Source organism: Anabrus simplex, chromosome 11 (genome assembly GCF_040414725.1).
Source record: "Anabrus simplex isolate iqAnaSimp1 chromosome 11, ASM4041472v1, whole genome shotgun sequence".
NCBI lineage: Eukaryota > Metazoa > Arthropoda > Insecta > Orthoptera > Tettigoniidae > Anabrus > Anabrus simplex.
In genome coordinates, this window is record NC_090275.1 from 38,365,584 (window position 1) to 38,382,944 (window position 17,361).

The 17,361-nt window shown below is 42.8% G+C and overlaps 2 protein-coding genes across 2 annotated transcripts in view; one reads left to right on the forward strand and one right to left on the reverse strand.

The window, feature by feature from the left end:
• The window catches only part of ASPP (Ankyrin-repeat, SH3-domain, and Proline-rich-region containing Protein), a 165,261-nt gene extending 155,846 nt beyond the window's left edge, over positions 1-9,415 (reverse strand). The window contains exon 1 of the mRNA XM_068229597.1: positions 9,347-9,415. Coding sequence (XP_068085698.1) covers positions 9,347-9,415 — 69 coding nt within the window. The remainder of the gene's footprint in view (positions 1-9,346) is intronic.
• LOC136883527 (uncharacterized) overlaps positions 1-17,361 on the forward strand; it is a 483,493-nt gene that overhangs the window by 414,749 nt on the left and 51,383 nt on the right. The window lies entirely within an intron of this gene.

Sequence of the window (17,361 nt, forward strand, 5' to 3'; positions counted from 1 at the left end):
CGTTCAATTCACGGCCAGGTTAGAGATTTTTACCTGGATCTGAGGGCTGGTTAGCGGTCCACTCAGCCTTCGTGACTACAATTAAGCAGTTATCAGACGATGAGATAGCGGCCCCGGTCTAGAAAGCCAAGAATAACGGTCGAGATAATTCGTCGTGCCGACCACACGACACCTCGTAATCTGCAGGCCTTCGGGGGGTGAGCAGCGGTCGCTTGGTAGGCCACGGCTCTTCGGGGCTGCTGAACCATGGGGTTTCGTTTTGGTTTTTAGAAGTCTTCCAAGGTCACCTTGGTAATTTTGAGAAAGTTTTCTGTACTTGCTGCTAACCGTCCGTTAGCTCCAGCAAATACGTTTGGACTGAAGCCAGTTCCCTTACCCCACTCGAGGTCTGCTATTTGGGGGGAGGGGGGTAGGTTGTGGGGAAGGCGATAGGCAATAACTCTGTTCAGCAGAAAGGGGAAGGGAGTGCATTACTCGCTAATACACATTCCACACTTTTGGTGATAAATAATAACATACTAAAACATCTAGAATGACGAGAACGCTACCTAAATTTCAGGAATTTTGTACCGGTAAGAAAATAACCTAACCAACATTCCAGGCGTTTAGCGTCAGAGTACCACTAACACATCGACGGCAGGATTCGAAAAAAAAACATCTCCTGAATGACAGCTCACAACTATGTGCCCCTAAAAACGCGACCAATTCGCTCGGTACATAGGTAGTAGTGAGTGCATCCCTCCACATAACGTTGACGTCAGAAAGGGCATCCGGTCGTAAAACAGAATAGAGTCCAATGTGCGATACAGTTCGCACCTGCTTCCCCACGACGATAAGGGATAAGCGGTAGAAGAATAATAAGAATAAGAGGAATTGAGCAAATGAATTATAACTATATCGGGTGTAACGGTCGCACCGACACAGATAGGTCTTATGGCGACGATAGGACAGGAAAGGCCTAGGAGTGGGAAGGAAGCGGCCGTGGCCTTAAGGTGCAGCTCCAGCATTTGCCTGCTGTGAAAATGGGAAACCACGGAAAACCATCTTCAGGGCTGCCGACAGTGGGATTCGAACCCACTATCTCACGGATGCGAGTTCATTTGACAGTAAAAATGTAAATTATTGAATATAATCGTTATCATTGGCCCAGCCCCGCGGACTAGTGGTAGCCTTCCTACCTCTCACCCAGAGCTGCGGTTCGATTTCCGGTCAGGTCAGAGACTATTACCTGTATCGGGTTCGAGCTCTACTCAGCCTACGCAATTGCCAAGATGTTTCGTCGCACTGACTACGCAGTCTGCAGGCCTTCGAGATGAGCAGCGGTTGCCTGGTAGGCCAGGGCCCGTCAGGGCTATAGTATCATGGTTTCTTTTAAAACTCTAAATGAGCCATGGTGGACCCATAGACCTCAAAAATAACTACGATGACCTGAAGAAGATTATGTACCATTGAAAGTTCAACTCTAAAGAGAAACAGGTTGTGCTGGCAGTTGTGATTTATCACCTTGGTCATAGTGATTCCATCCCTGGGGAAATTATATCTAATGCTGACTCAATGCATGAAGTAAGCAGGCATTTACAGGATTGCTTCTCCGCCACAGTCTCTGTATCTTGCCATTAGAGGAAATTGAAGGAGACGGGAGCAGGTGGGCCATATTTTGTAGGGCTGAAATGGAAGACTTAAATAATGAGACTCGTTCTTACTCCCACTGTAAGTATTCCTAAATAGTTGCTTTATTTACCCAGGGTATATGAATATAACATGTTTCTGTGCTAGTTGGCTATGAGAAGGTGCGTACGAAGACAAATACAAACATTCAGTGCTCGCGACAGCTCTGAGCGGACCTCACAGTGGTTTTCTACCGAGTTCTTCCGAACTGGCTCAGATTACTGGAGATCAACTTTCAAAGTATGACCTATCCAAGGCATTTTATAGGGTAGATCATGGGAGATTACTAACGAAAATTAGGGCTAATGGACTGAAAAAAAAGAGTGGTTAAATGGGTGGCTACATTCCTAGAAACTAAAACTCAGAGAATTAGAGTAGGTGAAGCGTTATCTGATCCTGTTGTAATTGGGAAGAGAGTCCCGCAGGGCTGTATTACTGGACCTTTATATTTTCTTATATACAGGACGGTCGGAAACAACGTGAACAGGGTATATTAGCTTTAGAGGGTTGGTCATACTGATCAATTTGAAAAAAATAATTCGATATCTCGGCGCCGTTGTCAATTTATCAATTGCTGAAGTTAGCCAATCAGATCACTTCAAATGGGCTTTGTGAGGCGGTGTTGATAATTTCTGAACGTGGCTTAAGACTGGCTTGACAGCACCAATGGAAGAAGAAACTTCGCTTGGGAAGGGATTGAAATAAGGACCTCCGAGCTGCGCTGCGATGACACCGGCTGAAACCCACAGTGTGTCTGTGTTTGATGCTGATTTCTCAGCATGTCACTCAAGTCGCCATCTACTTAAACAATGAAATAAATGTTTTGTCTCCTCAGTGTTGGAAATTTTAATAATTGGTACTTGTGCGTCGGCCGTGCCAGAGTAAGAAGGCAACTGGCAGTCATCCGAAATTAGCGATACAAGTGCTGTTACCTAGCAACCACTGATGGATGGCCATGACAGGGGCATATTCTTCTGTTTACCCTCCAGGGTTGGTTTTTCCCTCTGACACAAGGAGGGATGGCACTGTCCTGGGACGAGGACCAGTACCTCGCCCAGGCGGCCTCACCTGCTATGCTGAACAGGGGCCATGTGGAGAGATGGAGAGATTGGAAAGGATAGACAAGGAAGAGGGAAGGAAGCAGCCGTGGCTTTAAGTTAGATACCATCCTGTCATTTGCCTGGAGGAGAAGTGCGAAACCATGGAAAACCACTTCGAGGATGGCTGAGGTGGGAATCGAACCCCACCTCCCGAGGCTGAGTGGACCCCGTTCCACCCCTCGTACTACTTCTCAAATTTCGTGGTAGAGCCAGGAATCGAACCCAGGCCTCCGGGGTTGGCAGCTAATCACGCTAACCACTACACCACAGAGGCGAACACAGAGACATGTAAGACATATTTATGATCATTTTATTTTCCAAAGGAAAATTTAACACCATTTTAAATGTATATATCTATGTACGTGCACACGTGAATCACCAGCAATTGCAAAGCATCTTCGTACAGGCTCTTGGAGGTGTGGAAGGTACAGGCTTCCATCACTCGCAACCTTGGCACTCGGTGGGGTAGAAAGGTTAAGCTCTGCGACCGGCCGCCTTTGTTTCCAGGTTTTGACCTGTTACTCATTTTTGGTGTAGGCTGGGTGAACTTCAGGGCCATGTGCCGCTCAAGAAGTGGAAATCTCGTTTTTAATTTTTTTCCATTTCCTGACGGGTAATCGAACACATGCCGTTATGGGTGAACCGAACACGCCTTTGCCGCCTCGGCTAGGCAGTCTCCCTACTAGAAATTAATGAAATTATATATTTAAAGTCTGAGAAGAATACAGTACAATGTAGGCCAGCCTTCCACAGGTGAACGGTCCTGGGGAGAGGGTCAGAATAACTTAGCGTAGAGGGTAGGGGGTGGGGGTGGGGGTGGGGGCAAATCCCATTCCCCAAAATTGGTGGTCAACAAAAACTACACCGCCTTCGACATGCTGATCTTTAAGGAGGCAGCTAGGAGGAATAGAAGTTTTTTTTCTTACGTGATTCGTTAAGAGTTTTCAAAACTCAGGCTTTTCCTATGTTGTTCTCCCGCCGAAATATTCCGCGTTTTAGCAGCTTGTTTGTCAGGATTATTCCTCAAGTCCATAGCATTCTTTGCAAAAATAAGTCTGTCTTGAATTTCTCCTGATTTTATACCACCTTCACGTAGTTTTAGGGGCTGCCTGGCCGAGGCGGTAAAGGCGTGCTTGGTTCGCCCGGAAGGACGTGGGTTCGAATCCCCGCCAGGAAGTCGTAAGATTTAAGAAACGAGATTTCCCCTTCCGTAGGTGCATATGGCCCTGAGGTTCACTCAGCCTACACCAAAAATGAGTACCAGGTTAATTCCTGGGGGCAAAGGCGGCCGGGGGTAGAGCTAACCACTCTACCCCATCCCGTGTCGAGGTTAACAATAGTGGAAGCCTTTACCTTCCACTCCTCCAAGGTCCTTCATAGCCTGTACGGAGGTGACTTTGCTTTGCTTTCACGTGGTTCTTCGTGCAACTCTTCGTCGAACTACTTATTATTATAAACATCTCACGAAAGTGCATGTGAACACAAGGTATGGAGATCAAAATATTTTGAGATAGGAATATTTGCTTAATTTACGGAATTTGATGTTTCGTGTTGATTTTGCCTACCTAACTATATCCCTGTAGGTCTGAATAATGGGTTGTTTTCTTTAAAAGGGTTATATATCTCGGACATGATGTAAGACGTTTTGGACTTAGGCCGTATCAAGAAAACAAGGTGAAATTCTTTACGTTTCGCAGAGAACTTTGCTCCGCGTCTTCAGAAGAAACTGTCGAATTTTCACGAGGAAGGTGGTTTGAATTTCGCCGTTAGTAATAGGAAGTGGTACCTTAATTCGCCACCAGATGGCTCACCGTAAGCTGGCACAGCACTAGCATTCCAAGTGGCAGTTGACCGTACCATCTGGAGTCAGTCAGGAAGGGGAGACATAACAGGAGTGCATATGTTGTGGAAGTTTGACACTAACAAAAGCCTGAAATGCAACAAACATAACAGGTGTACATACATTGTTAGACTATTACACTAACACAAGCCTGGGATGGAACAACTGGTGATGAGAATGGTACGAATTCGGAAAACACCGAAACGAAATAACAATAGTGAAAGGACACAGAAGAGAATTACTGATGTAAACCACGAATTACTTAACTTATAGCCAATATCCCCAGGGGCGGTGCGTCATTAAGGGCTAAAGGTGCTTAGCCCCACGAGACTTTCGGACATAGCGTTTAGAAATGTTATGTTATTTATATTTGAGATAACTAATATAATGAGGCCGGCCCCGTGGTGTAGGGGTAGCGTGCCTGCCTCTTACCCCGAGGCCCCAGCTTCGATTCCCGGCTAGGTCAGGGATTTTTATCTGGATCTGAGGGCTGGTTCGAGGTCCACTCAGTCTACGTGATTAGAATTGAGGAGCTATGTGACTGTGAGATAGCGGCCCCGGTCTAGAAAGCCAAGAATAACAGCCGAGAGGATTCGTCGTGCTGACCACACGACACCTCGTAATCTGCAGGCCTTCGGGATGAACAGTGGTCGCTTGGTAGGCCAATGTCCTTCGGGGTTGTGTGCCATGGGGTTAGGTTTAATATAACGAGACCAAATTTATATCTGAGTACCAATGTTCTGAAGTAATTGATGATATGAGAAAATGAAAGAATGATTGTGTTACGTGTTTCGTACGTTTATCCTGAATCAGGGGCTAATTCACTCGGTCCTCACACTGAGTATTGGTAACTGTTTTGAAGGTCAGTAAACATTTGAGGGAATTGAAGTTTCAATACATTTTAAAATGTCAATCTAGGGGCTAGATTTGACATGTCCGCAATAAAAAAGGACAATTTAGACGAAGCCGTAGCGGCGAGTGTTATGGCGATGTTATTGAAAACTCACTTATGTTCTTCTTTTAAAGTATTTTATTGTTAGCATACATTAGAATCAAGCATGCTCTGTACTCAAACTGCCAATAAAAATGTAATTAATATGGGTGTATATACAATAGCAGACGAAATAAAAATTACATTAATAATAATAACATATAAGAGTGTAATAATAATAATAATAATAATAATAATAATAATAATAATAATAATAATAATAATTAAGTTCAAGACATCTACAACAAAAAATGCATGTCAAGACAGACAAAAATTCGGCATTACAACACAGTCATAAAACCAACAGTCCTTTACGCAAGTGAAACATTGTCACTTAACAGTAAACAAGAATTAGAAGAAATAAAAAAGCAACAGAGGAAGATCATCAGGAACATCCTAGGAGCAAGATATACCCAAGATGGTTATAGGCTACAATCAATCAAAACAACAGAAAAAGTTTCAAACATTGAAACTGACATTAAGAAAAGACGAATGAAATTCTTTGGACACCTCACAAGATTACCAGAAAATCGACTGTCAAAAAGAATATTAAATTATGTTAGCTCACTTAAGAATTCAACACCTTGGCTGGACGAACTTCGAAAGGACCTCAAAAACGCAAACATATGTGCAACAGACATTTTAGAAAGAGACACCTTCAGACACAAAGTCAACAAGTGGGAAGTTACATCAGAGCAACCAAAGCAAAAACAGTGCAGACCGAAATGGTCGGAAGAACGTAAACAAGCCTTCTCAGAGAGAATGAAAGCCTATTGGAAGAACAAGAAGAACCCAAAGAAAGCTTGATTGAGTTGTTTGCTTAACGTCTTCCATTATTGGGAGAATACGCTAATAATAATAATAATAATAATAATAATAATAATAATAATAATAATACCCACATTAACCCCACCTGCCATTTGAGCCACGAGCCGCTCGCTACTGAATGTTCTCATTGAAAAGTTGTATTTCTACGTATTTCCACAGCTTTCCCTTATAATCATAGACATTCAGTGTTTAGTGTGGGTAAGAGCTCGAACATCTTGGAACACGACATCATGATCCGACGATAGGGAGTGCTTAGCAATTGGTGATTTGTCTGGCTCGTTGTTACAAATAGTTGGTTCATATTCCTTGATACGAGCACCAATTGATCGGCATGTTTGGCCAATGTATACCTTGCCGCAAGCACAGCGAATTTTGCACACCCCAGAGTGTAATAATTGTCCTTTGGTTTTATCTAAATTGTGAACAATTTTAGTGACGGTGCCAAGCACGGTTAAATTTCATCCGAAACATTTATTAACAGGTATATGAGAAATACTTCGCTGTGTAATGGAAGAAGAATCTCCAAGAAATCTTAATAACAAGCGAAGTTACGGACTCATAAATAGCAAACAACTAAGTGCCCTCCTAAAGCCTTGTTCATACTCAGTGCACTCACGGAAAAGCAGGTGGTCTTATCAGGTGCTCGTGTCTTAAGTACATCCGGTTCTAAGAGGGGTGAGGACTGTACATCCTCTCAGCGTTAGTTGCGGGCTCACCTTTCTCCAAACCACGACAATTAATAATAATAATAATAATGTTATTTGCTTTACGTCCCACTAACTACTTTTACGGTCTTCGGAGACGCCGAGGTGCCGGAATTTAGTCCCGCAGGAGTTCTTTTACGTGCCATTAAATTTACCGACGCGAGGCTGTCGTATTTGAGCACATTCAAATACCACCGGACTGAGCCAGGATCGAACCTGCCAAGTTGGGGTTAGAAGGCCAGCGCCTTAACCGTCTGAGCCACTCAGCCCGGCACCATGACAATTAGTGCTACCATACATCTTCGTTTATCCTGGATTTGTACAATATTTCATATCTTATCCGGGTGCAGATGAAAATATTCGTCGTGTGTTCTCGATTTTCCTTGCGAAACTGTACTCAAGGAGAGTAATGTTGTAAGTGAACATCATTGAAAATGCTCCAATATTCGCTTACATTCATGGTACTCCTGCTACTGAAGTTTAGAATGCTCAAGGTTATAAGTATTATGATAATTTCACTATACATTTAGAAGTATTTTAAACCCATAACAGTTGTACTTTCCCAAAAATTACTTTCGTTATATATTTTTGGATGAGTTTTAAAAAAATCAGTAAATTTTGTCGCTTCATAGGTTGGAATATATATCTCAGAAGCCATTAAAGATAGAGAGCTGAAATTTTGTACAAAAACTCTTAGGCAGATACTAGATTAATGTAGACCAGTCTTAGGGTTACATGTGAAATACTTCCCATATTTCGTTAGGACCAAACACTGAAAATGTTCAATACTTTTTTGTTTGTAAATATAAAATTCACACTGTAGAATTCTCACACACTAGAACTGCAATATTGGTCTAGTTTGAAGACCACATTATGGTGAACGTTTATGAAAAACTTCATTCCAGTAAAGTTGCTTGTTTGAATCTTTGTCTCATTAGTTTTTATTTTAGTGACTTTTAGCATTTGTAATAATTTCCCGTCCGCCTCTGTGGTGTAGTGGTTAGCGTGATTAGCTGCCACCCCCGGAGGTCCGGGTTCGATTCCCGGCTCTGCCACGAAATTTGAAAAGTGGTACGAGGGCTGGAACGGGGTCCACTCAGCCTCGGGAGGTCAACTGAGTAGAGGTGGGTTCGATTCCCACCTCAGCCATCCTCGAAGTGGTTTTCCGTGGTTTCCCACTTCACCTCCAGGCGAATGCCGGGATGGTACCTAACTTAAGGCCACGGCCGCTTCCTTCCCTCTTCCTTGTCTATCCCTTCCCATCTTCCCATCCCCCTACAAGGCCCCTGTTCACCATAGCAGGTGAGGCCGCCTGGGCGAGGTGCTGGTCATACTCCCCAGTTGTCTCCCTCGACCAAGAGTCTGAAGCTCCAGGACTCTGCCCTTGAGGCGGTAGAGGTGGGATCCCTCGCTGAGTCCGAAGGAAAAGCCGAACCTGGAGGGTAAACAGATGATGATGATGATGATGAATAATTTCCCACTTACTTAAAAAGAAACGGTTTTTAAAATTCTCACCGCTAAACCAAAGTACTGTGCCTCGCAAACTTCATAGCGTCGGGGTGGAAAAAGAACAAGTGCTGACCAAGGGAGATAGGCTAGGATAGGTGAAAGTAAGGAGCCTGACAGAAGTGGAAGCAATCCCGGGCCCAGCTAGGAGAACCGTGGTCGCCAACCCAAGCTCTCAAGGTGAGAGCTCCTAGTCCCTTTTCTAATCGCCTCCTATGACAGGCAGGGGATACTGTGTATGTTATTCTACCTACACAGTCCCCTAGCCACAGGAAGTAACTAGACGCTGTTAAAGAACCCTGACTCAGCCGGGAATTGAAGTCTGCGTGGCTGATCAAACAGCCAAGAAGCCGGAATCTGAGGACATTAGGGATGTTGTTGTCGTTGTTGTCGTTGTTGTTGTTGTTTCGGTCATCAGTCCATACACTGTTTTGTTGCAGCTCTCCATGCCACCCTATCCTGTGCTAATATTTTCATTTCTACGTAACTACTACATCTGCTCTAATTTGCTTGTCATAGTCATACCTTGCTCTACGCTACCGTTCTTACCACCTACACTTCTCTCAAAATACAAATAAAGTCCTCGGTGTCTTATGATGTGTCCTATCATTCTCTCTCTTTTTTCTCTGGTCAAATTTCACTAAATCGATGTCCTTTCACCATTTCACTTCAGTATCCCTTCACTCGTGATTCCATCTACGCAACTCACCTTCAGCATTCTTCTGTAACACCACATTTCAAAAGCTTCTATTCTCTTTCTGAGCTGGTTATCGTCCATGTTTCACTTCCATACCGTGCCACGCTCTAGAGCCTAGACTAAAGTATTCAAAAATACCTTTCTAATTCCTAATGGAGCGATGACCTAGATGTTAGACCTCTTTAAAGAACAAGCTTCATCGTCATCATCTAATTCCTATATCAATGTTCGAAGTGAGCAAATTTCTTTTCTTAAGAAGGACCCTCCTTGCATGTGCTAGTCTGCGTTTTATGTCCTCCTTACTTCTGCCATCGTTAGTTATTTTACTACCCAAGTAACAATATTCATCTACTTCCTTTAAGACTTCAGTTCCTAATCCAATATTTCCTGCATCACCTGATTTCATTCGACTGCATTCCATTACTTTTGTTTTGGATTTATTTACTTTCACCTTTTACCCCTTCTCCATACCATTCAGAAATATCTCCAGATCTTCTGCAGTCTCAGGTAAAATAACAATATCATCAGCAAATCGCAGGGTATTGATGTCCTCTCCTTGGATCGTGATTGCTTTCCAGATTCCTCTTTGATTTCTTTAAACCGGCTGTTCTATGTAAACACTGAAAAGCAGAGGGGATAAACTGCAGCCTTCCCTCACTCCTTTCTTTTCACAGCCCGCGATTCTCATCACTGCAGACTGATTTTTGTACAGATTGTAGCTAACCCTTCTTTCTCAGTATCTGATCTCAAATAATCTGACAAAACCTACAATTTTTCGAAATATATACTTTTCCGGTTTATTTTGTGTAGTTTGCACTGTATTGTGAAAAGGAAGGAAAATAACACTTCCAATACCAAAGAGGAACTAAAGGTGCGCGGGTGGTTAGTACCTTGGCAGAATGTCAGAGTGCAAGACAATTAACCAAAATGACATGCTTGGAAATTAGAGCATTATAATACGCGTAGAATAATTTTAGCAAAGAACAAAGTATACGAACCCGTTGTGAAGAGGTTGCACTTAACTGAGCACTAGACACCACCTGGAGGGAGGACTGTTGGTTGAACGGCCGCACAACACCTGTACCCTAACAACGACAATTACTGTGTTCACATCCCCGGCTACTGATGGACGAACTGCGTAATTAACTGTACGCCAGCTACTAACAGCGACGGAGCTACCCGAACAGGTCTTCCGACTCGCTGGTGACTTCCTGTAGACCATTGGCCGAGAAATGGGAGTTTCTTCATTAATTACATTGCGTTGCGAAGACCGGAGACCAGTAACATTTCTTTCCCAGTGTATTCTTAAAACAGTCGACCAAGATCTCTTTGTATTTAACCCTTAAACATAGATGTGCGGTCTATGTGACCATGAAAGAAAAATAAACCCCTTTCCTCACTTAATCCTTCCCGGGTTTGTTCGTTTATAATACCTTCTTAGCTTAATCAGGGTTATCACCGATTTTCGTCTTACTGCCAACAGTATTAATGTGGCCGTGATAACAAATAGTTGTGTTTTAGAGCGATCCGAGTCACTAGGTATCCACGGTCTGTACGCTAGCTGGAAACAGAGCATAGACCGATTCTATAGTAACAATATTAATTGATGATAATAATGTTATTTGCTTTACGTCCCACTAACTACTTTTACGGTTTAGGTACCGGAATTTAGTCCCGCAGAAGTTCTTTTACGTGTCAGTATATCCTCCGACATGAACCTGACGTATTTAAGCACCTTCAAATACCATCGGACTGAGCCGGGATCGAACCTGCCAAGTTGAGGTCAGAAGGCCAGCGCCTCAACAGTGTGAGCCACTCAGCCCGGCTATGTTGATTGAGAACTTCCAGCAATGTTATTCTGACAGCAGATGAAAGAGTGAACTCGTGTCCTCATCCCCAGGTCGTGCAGGTCTTTCCAAGCACGCCCCTAATTGGGGTGAGTTGCATCTACTATTTCAACGACATACCAACCCTCCTGCCGTTCTTAAAATTCCTGGCAGTACCGGGAATCGAACCCAGGCCCCCGAGGTTGGTAGCTAATAACACTAACCGTTAGGCTACGGACGCGGACAACGGCAGATGAACGACTTTAACATTCGAGTTAGAATAATAAAAGACAACTACTGCTTCCAACGATTGCAATTTCAGCACGTTTCTGTGCAGAGATAAAAATTTACAAACATGAAAATCCCGTTAATCGTCAAATGAAAAAATAATGTGATTTCTATAGGGTCCGCATTTGTAGGCAGTAATAGGTTAGAATGCAATCTTACTGAGGCGAATAACAAGTGTACTCCAACCGCACAACGGTCCTGGGATGATGTTTGCATAAACGTTAGGGTTACGGTCTATTAGAACTCCTAGAACTTAGGTTACTCTATATACATTTCGGAACAACGGGCTAGCCGATGCTTCGCACTACCCAAATTAGTTTGTATTCTCACTCACCACTGCCTGAAAATCAGAGTTCTAGTAATTTATGATGGCTTAAAAGATTTTAAAATAAAAATTGGCTTTTGACTCCTTCTGTTATTATAATTCTGGAGGATAAAATATTAACATTAGGCGGTCACTTAAACCTTGCGTCCGCGTTAATGTTGCAGATAATCTACATGCACAGTTGTTCCGAATTAATTACCATAACTACTACAAGAAAACAAACTGACCTCGTATTGCTTTACGGCAGGGTAGGGCGATTTCTTGCACACTGTGGGCGATCGGAATAACACGCAGCGCTCCAGGGCAGAAAGAACTGTTTCAGCTACTCTTTATAGCGTGTAAGAGTGTCCTGTCTCCAATGTCGAACCCAGGGCTGCTGTTCCATCGGAGGGCCGATTTGGATATAATATTTCTGGCCAACAGGAATTTCTTAACCAACTGCTTCAGAAAATGAACACGAAGTGCCGTGATCTTAGGCGCCACGCTGCCTATATCCACTCCCCACCTGCGACTTCTGTCATCGCGAAATAATGTACAACCCTCTGGAGAACCAATCCTAGATCTCCACTTGTTCAAACTCCCTGTACGTCACTGCCTGGGCCAGGATATCACGCCTCAGCAGCTACGTTCTTGTTTCCAGCTTTTGGTGACTTGCGTACAGGTTTCGTCACATTTCACCACTCTCCGAAATTTTTAAAGTCTCGCATCGGAAATGTTCTTGCATTTCCTTACTCCTCATTTTATCAATCTATTAATTATGCAATAATTATTTTATTAGATGCTTCTTTTAATGCATACTGGACTCTATCCCTATTCATCCTACGTTCTATCAAGGCTTAGTTTCGTTCCTATGGCTTTTGTTTTAGTAATTTGCTTTACGTCGCACCGACACAGATAGTTTTTACGGTGGCGATAGGATACGAAATGGCTAGGAGTGAGAAGGAAGAGTTGACTGTGATCATCTTAGGGATGGAGGTGGTATGTGACTACAAGATTGGTAAATCTCAGAACTTGTCTGTGAAGTAATTGTAATTTTACGGACAGTTGTTTCTTTCATCTGACTATTTAGTGTTGTTGATTAGTGAAAACACTCTTTCTAACAATGTGTGAAACAAATGAACAAAATGCCATGTGTACAACTGCTGGAAATAAATTGGTATATTATGTACCAGGAAGCTGGAAAACCTGACACATTTTAACTGTTTCCGGAAAAGCCGGTCGGGTTCTCAAAAAATACTGAAAAGGCAATACATGCCAGGTGAAATCCTGACTTCCAATCACCCTACTTCAACCGAAGTAGAAAGATATTTATCAGGAACATCATGAAATCATGATTGTTATATGGCTTAATTCATTCCTTGGTGGAACATAAGAAGGACTTCGCCGAAATTTCTCCAGCGTGTTCTATCCACTGCCAATTCTTCCCCCTAACTCAATGTCTTGTTGACTCTATATATCTTCCTCTATATACTCTTATGAATGCTACTAGCTAACATTAATAATTTGTGACAAAGGATATACGAACTTAAGACCTTTATTTTTCAATTTGTTTTACGTCACACCGACACAAATATGTCTTATGGCGACGATGGGATAGGAAAGGCCTAGGAATGGGAAGGAAGCGGCCGTGGCCTTAATTAAGGTACAGCCCCAGCATTTTCCTGGTGTGAAAATGGGAAACCACGGAAAACCATCTTCAGGGCTGCCGGCAGTGGGGTTCGAACTCACAGATAAGTTTTATGGTGACGATGGGATAGGAAAGGTTTAGGAGTCAGAAGGAAGGAACCGTGGCCTTAATTAAGGTAGAGCCCTAGCTTTGTATGGTATGAAAATGGGAAATTACGGAAGGCCATCGTCAGAGCTGCCGACAGTGGGATTCGAAGCCAATATCTCCCAAATGCAAACTCACAGCTCCGCAACCCATACCGTACGGCCTACTCGCTCAGTAATTTTGCCTTTACCTTCGAATTCGCCTTTAAAAGAACATCGTGGAGCAAGGAATAGCAACAGTAGTGTTGTTTTTATTATGCTGGAATACGATACGCATCTCACTAGAAGTCAACGGTGTGAGGGGCGAGACCCAACCATATGGCTACCGCACATGCGCAGCACGTCCGTCTCGAGTCACTTGACGACAAGAAACATGTGTTTGTTCCGTGGTGACTGTTGTTTGCTCGGGAGGTGGTGTATTATTGTGAACGTTAGTGCTGTAATATAATTGTAAGTAGAGTGTTTCTTTATTCCTTTAAATTACTCAATTACTCCGGTCGATATTAATATACGTGTAGATTAAGCCACAGGCATATTTATATCTAGGGAGACTAGGCAGCTGCCTAGAGCAACGGATTTTAAGGGGTAGTATTTAAGATGTTACTATTTATGTTTTATTTTACGTACATACATATTCTTTATGAGCTGTAATACCTTTCGTCTTCAAGCCTCTGTTAATTAACCAACAGCCACCACAATCCTCTATTTGTAACTACTGTAGTTTTGTGGCCTCATTTAGTTCTATATCTCTTATATTTAAATAATCAGAAACTGAGTCTAGCCATCGTCGTCTTGGTCTACCTCTACTTCTTTTACCCTCCTTAACAGAGTCCTTTATTCCCCTACGTAAACTATCGTCCTCCATTCGCCTCACATGACCCCACCACCGAAGACAGCTTCAATCATAGAGTTCATTCCTAACTTAACGTCGATCTTCTCATTCCGAGTACCCTCCTGTCACTGTTCCCACCTTTTCGTGCCAGCGATCATTCTTGCTACTTCCATGTCTCTTAATTCTATCTTATGAACGAGATATCCTGAGTCTACACAGCTTTCACTCCCGTAAAGGAAAGACCGACGTAAAGACAGTTTCTTCCAAGAGTTTACCTTTTTCTTAAATAATACTCTTGATCTCAACTGCGAGCTCACTGCATTAGTTTTACTGCATCTCAATTCAATCTCACTTTCTATATTACCATCCTCGGAGAACACACATCTCATAATGAACTGGAAAACGTTGACAATAGGCTCACATTTAATGAGCAGACTGGCAATAGGAAGATGACAGGTTTTTATTTTAGTACTAACGCTATAATGTCCGCCTCTGTGGTGTAGTGGTTAGCGTGACTGGCTGCCACCCCCGGAGGCCCGGGTTCGATTCCCGGCTCTGCCACGAAATTTGAAAAGTGGTATGAGGGCTGGAACGGGGTCCACTCAGCCTCGGGAGGTCAACTGGGTAGAGGTGGGTTCTATTCCCACCTCAGCCATCCTGGAAGTGGTTTTCCGTGGTTTCCCACTTCTCTTCCAGGCGAATGCCGGGATGGTACCTAACATAAGGCCACGGCCGCTTCCTTCCCTCTTCCTTGCCTATCCCTTCCAATCTTCCCATCCCTCGACAAGGCCCCTGTTCAGCATAGCAGGTGAGGCCGCCTGGGCGAGATACTGGTCATTCTCCCCAGTTGTATCCCCGACCAAGAGTCTGAAGCTCCAGGACACTGCCCTTGAGGCGGTAGAGGTGGGATCCCTCGCTGTGTCCGAGGGAAAAGCCGACCCTGGAGGGTAAACAGATGATGATGATGATGATGATGATGATTAACGCTATAATGCGATCATTAGCATTGTTTTCAATGTCATCTCTTCTCATCTGATGGCATTAAAGAACTTATTGGTGTATTAAAATCATTCATTTCTACTTCATTAGATACTCAACTGGGGTTGGAGTCAGGAAGGGCATTCGGTCGTAAAAGCATGCCATATAATTTCATCTCACTTATTCACCGACGCCCTGTCAGGAAACGACACTAAGTGGTAGATATATACTGACTGGTGTATTATGATACGTTAGGGAGGCAAATCTCGTTGCTCGCAATCGTAAGCCTTGTGATGGGAGACGCCCCTCCGTATAGTCTGACGTAACATAGCAAGTAGACTATGAAGATCTGATCGACGAATAAGCAATAAGGAGAACACGCCTTAGACCAGTAGTTGCCTGGCAGTATACATGCATTGTTATTTTGATTATTTTTTCACAACGGTGCCCAACAAAGAAGCGCGATCGAACTTATTTAGCAGATGAATTTACTTTCTTCTAGTCCCAGAATCTCTTCTTCTTCTCGCTGTGTATTTTGTCCCGTTCTTGCAGTGGTGGTTCTCATCCTGGGGTTTTCAGCAAAATGATGTTATTCACCAACGTGCTAAAGCTAGGCATGCCCCATATAATTTCACCTGTCATGCTGATCTGTTGAAGGTCTAACTGCCACTGTAGCTTAAATGTATCAATTATTATTCAAAATCTAATAAGAATATCCTAATGAAGATTAAAAAAATTAAAATTAAGGGATTACAATATTACTTTCACCATTTCAGAAACATAGACTATACTAACAAGGAAGAAGATATACGGGAACCGTAAGATACATGTTAATGCCAAGGATGAATTACGAATAAAACTGTAACAATAATAATATTATTAGCTTTACGTCCCACTAACTACTCTTTTACGGTTTTGGGAGACGCCCAGGTGCCGGTACTTAGTCCCGCAGGTGTTCTTATTTGAGCACCTTCAAGTACCACAGGACTGAGCCAGGATTGAACCTGCCAAGTTGGGGTCAGAAGGCCAGCGCCTTAACCGCCTGAGCCACTCAGCCCGGCACGAATAAAACTAAACATATAAAATATATCTAGGAGATTGCGATATGTCGTAATATTTAATTAATTTTGTGAAAATTCACTTACATGGCTTAATAAGTGGAAAGGTAGTGGCATTTAAGATTCATTTTAATTTCGATTATCCAATTATTCTTGAATTTTAATGAGGAGGCATAAAATTCTTTCATTGTCCGTTCCTTGAATATGGCCATAACATTTTAGTCGTCTTTCTCTAGAAGTGTCTGATGTTTTCTCAGAGTGCTGGTATAGTTCAGGAGACTACCTTTTCATCCGCGCTCCTATGCACATTGGCCAAGCATTTTCTTGAGAATTTTCCTTTCTCAGATTTCTAAAATTTTAGGGGAAATCATCCAACCATCCGGATTAAATCGTGAAGCAAACACAGAAAGAATTTCTAAATTATTATTATTATTATTATTATTATTATTATTATTATTATTATTATTATTATTATTATTATTATTCATCTCCTCAAAGATGTAAGTTATTTGGCGGTACATTCAATTTTTTTCCTTCCTAGGGCATAAAGTAGCTAAATTGTTCGTTCAAGCTCCCTCAGCTGAAGAGTTACGTAGGCTTCTGGATCATTTCCGTCAGCATGTCTGCACACAATTTTTGTCCCTGAGACCCTTGTTTTACCGCCCCTGGATTCAGCCCAGTATTTTTAACTCTCTTCCTGACTCCGACCCCATGCGGGGGATATATTTATGCCCGAGTGCACCAACCTCGGTAAAGAGAATACCGCGGTAAACTTCACAATTTTACCAGGGTAAAGTCGTATTTCTGTTGCACCAAGCTCGGTTTCGAGTTTACCGACATTTTACCGCGGTATAATGTTTACCGCCCGTGAGCGAGCGGTTAACTAAGAGAACCGCGGTAAAGTTGTATTTGTGCTCTGTGGTTAAAGATTCCAAGATGGAGCTTAACAA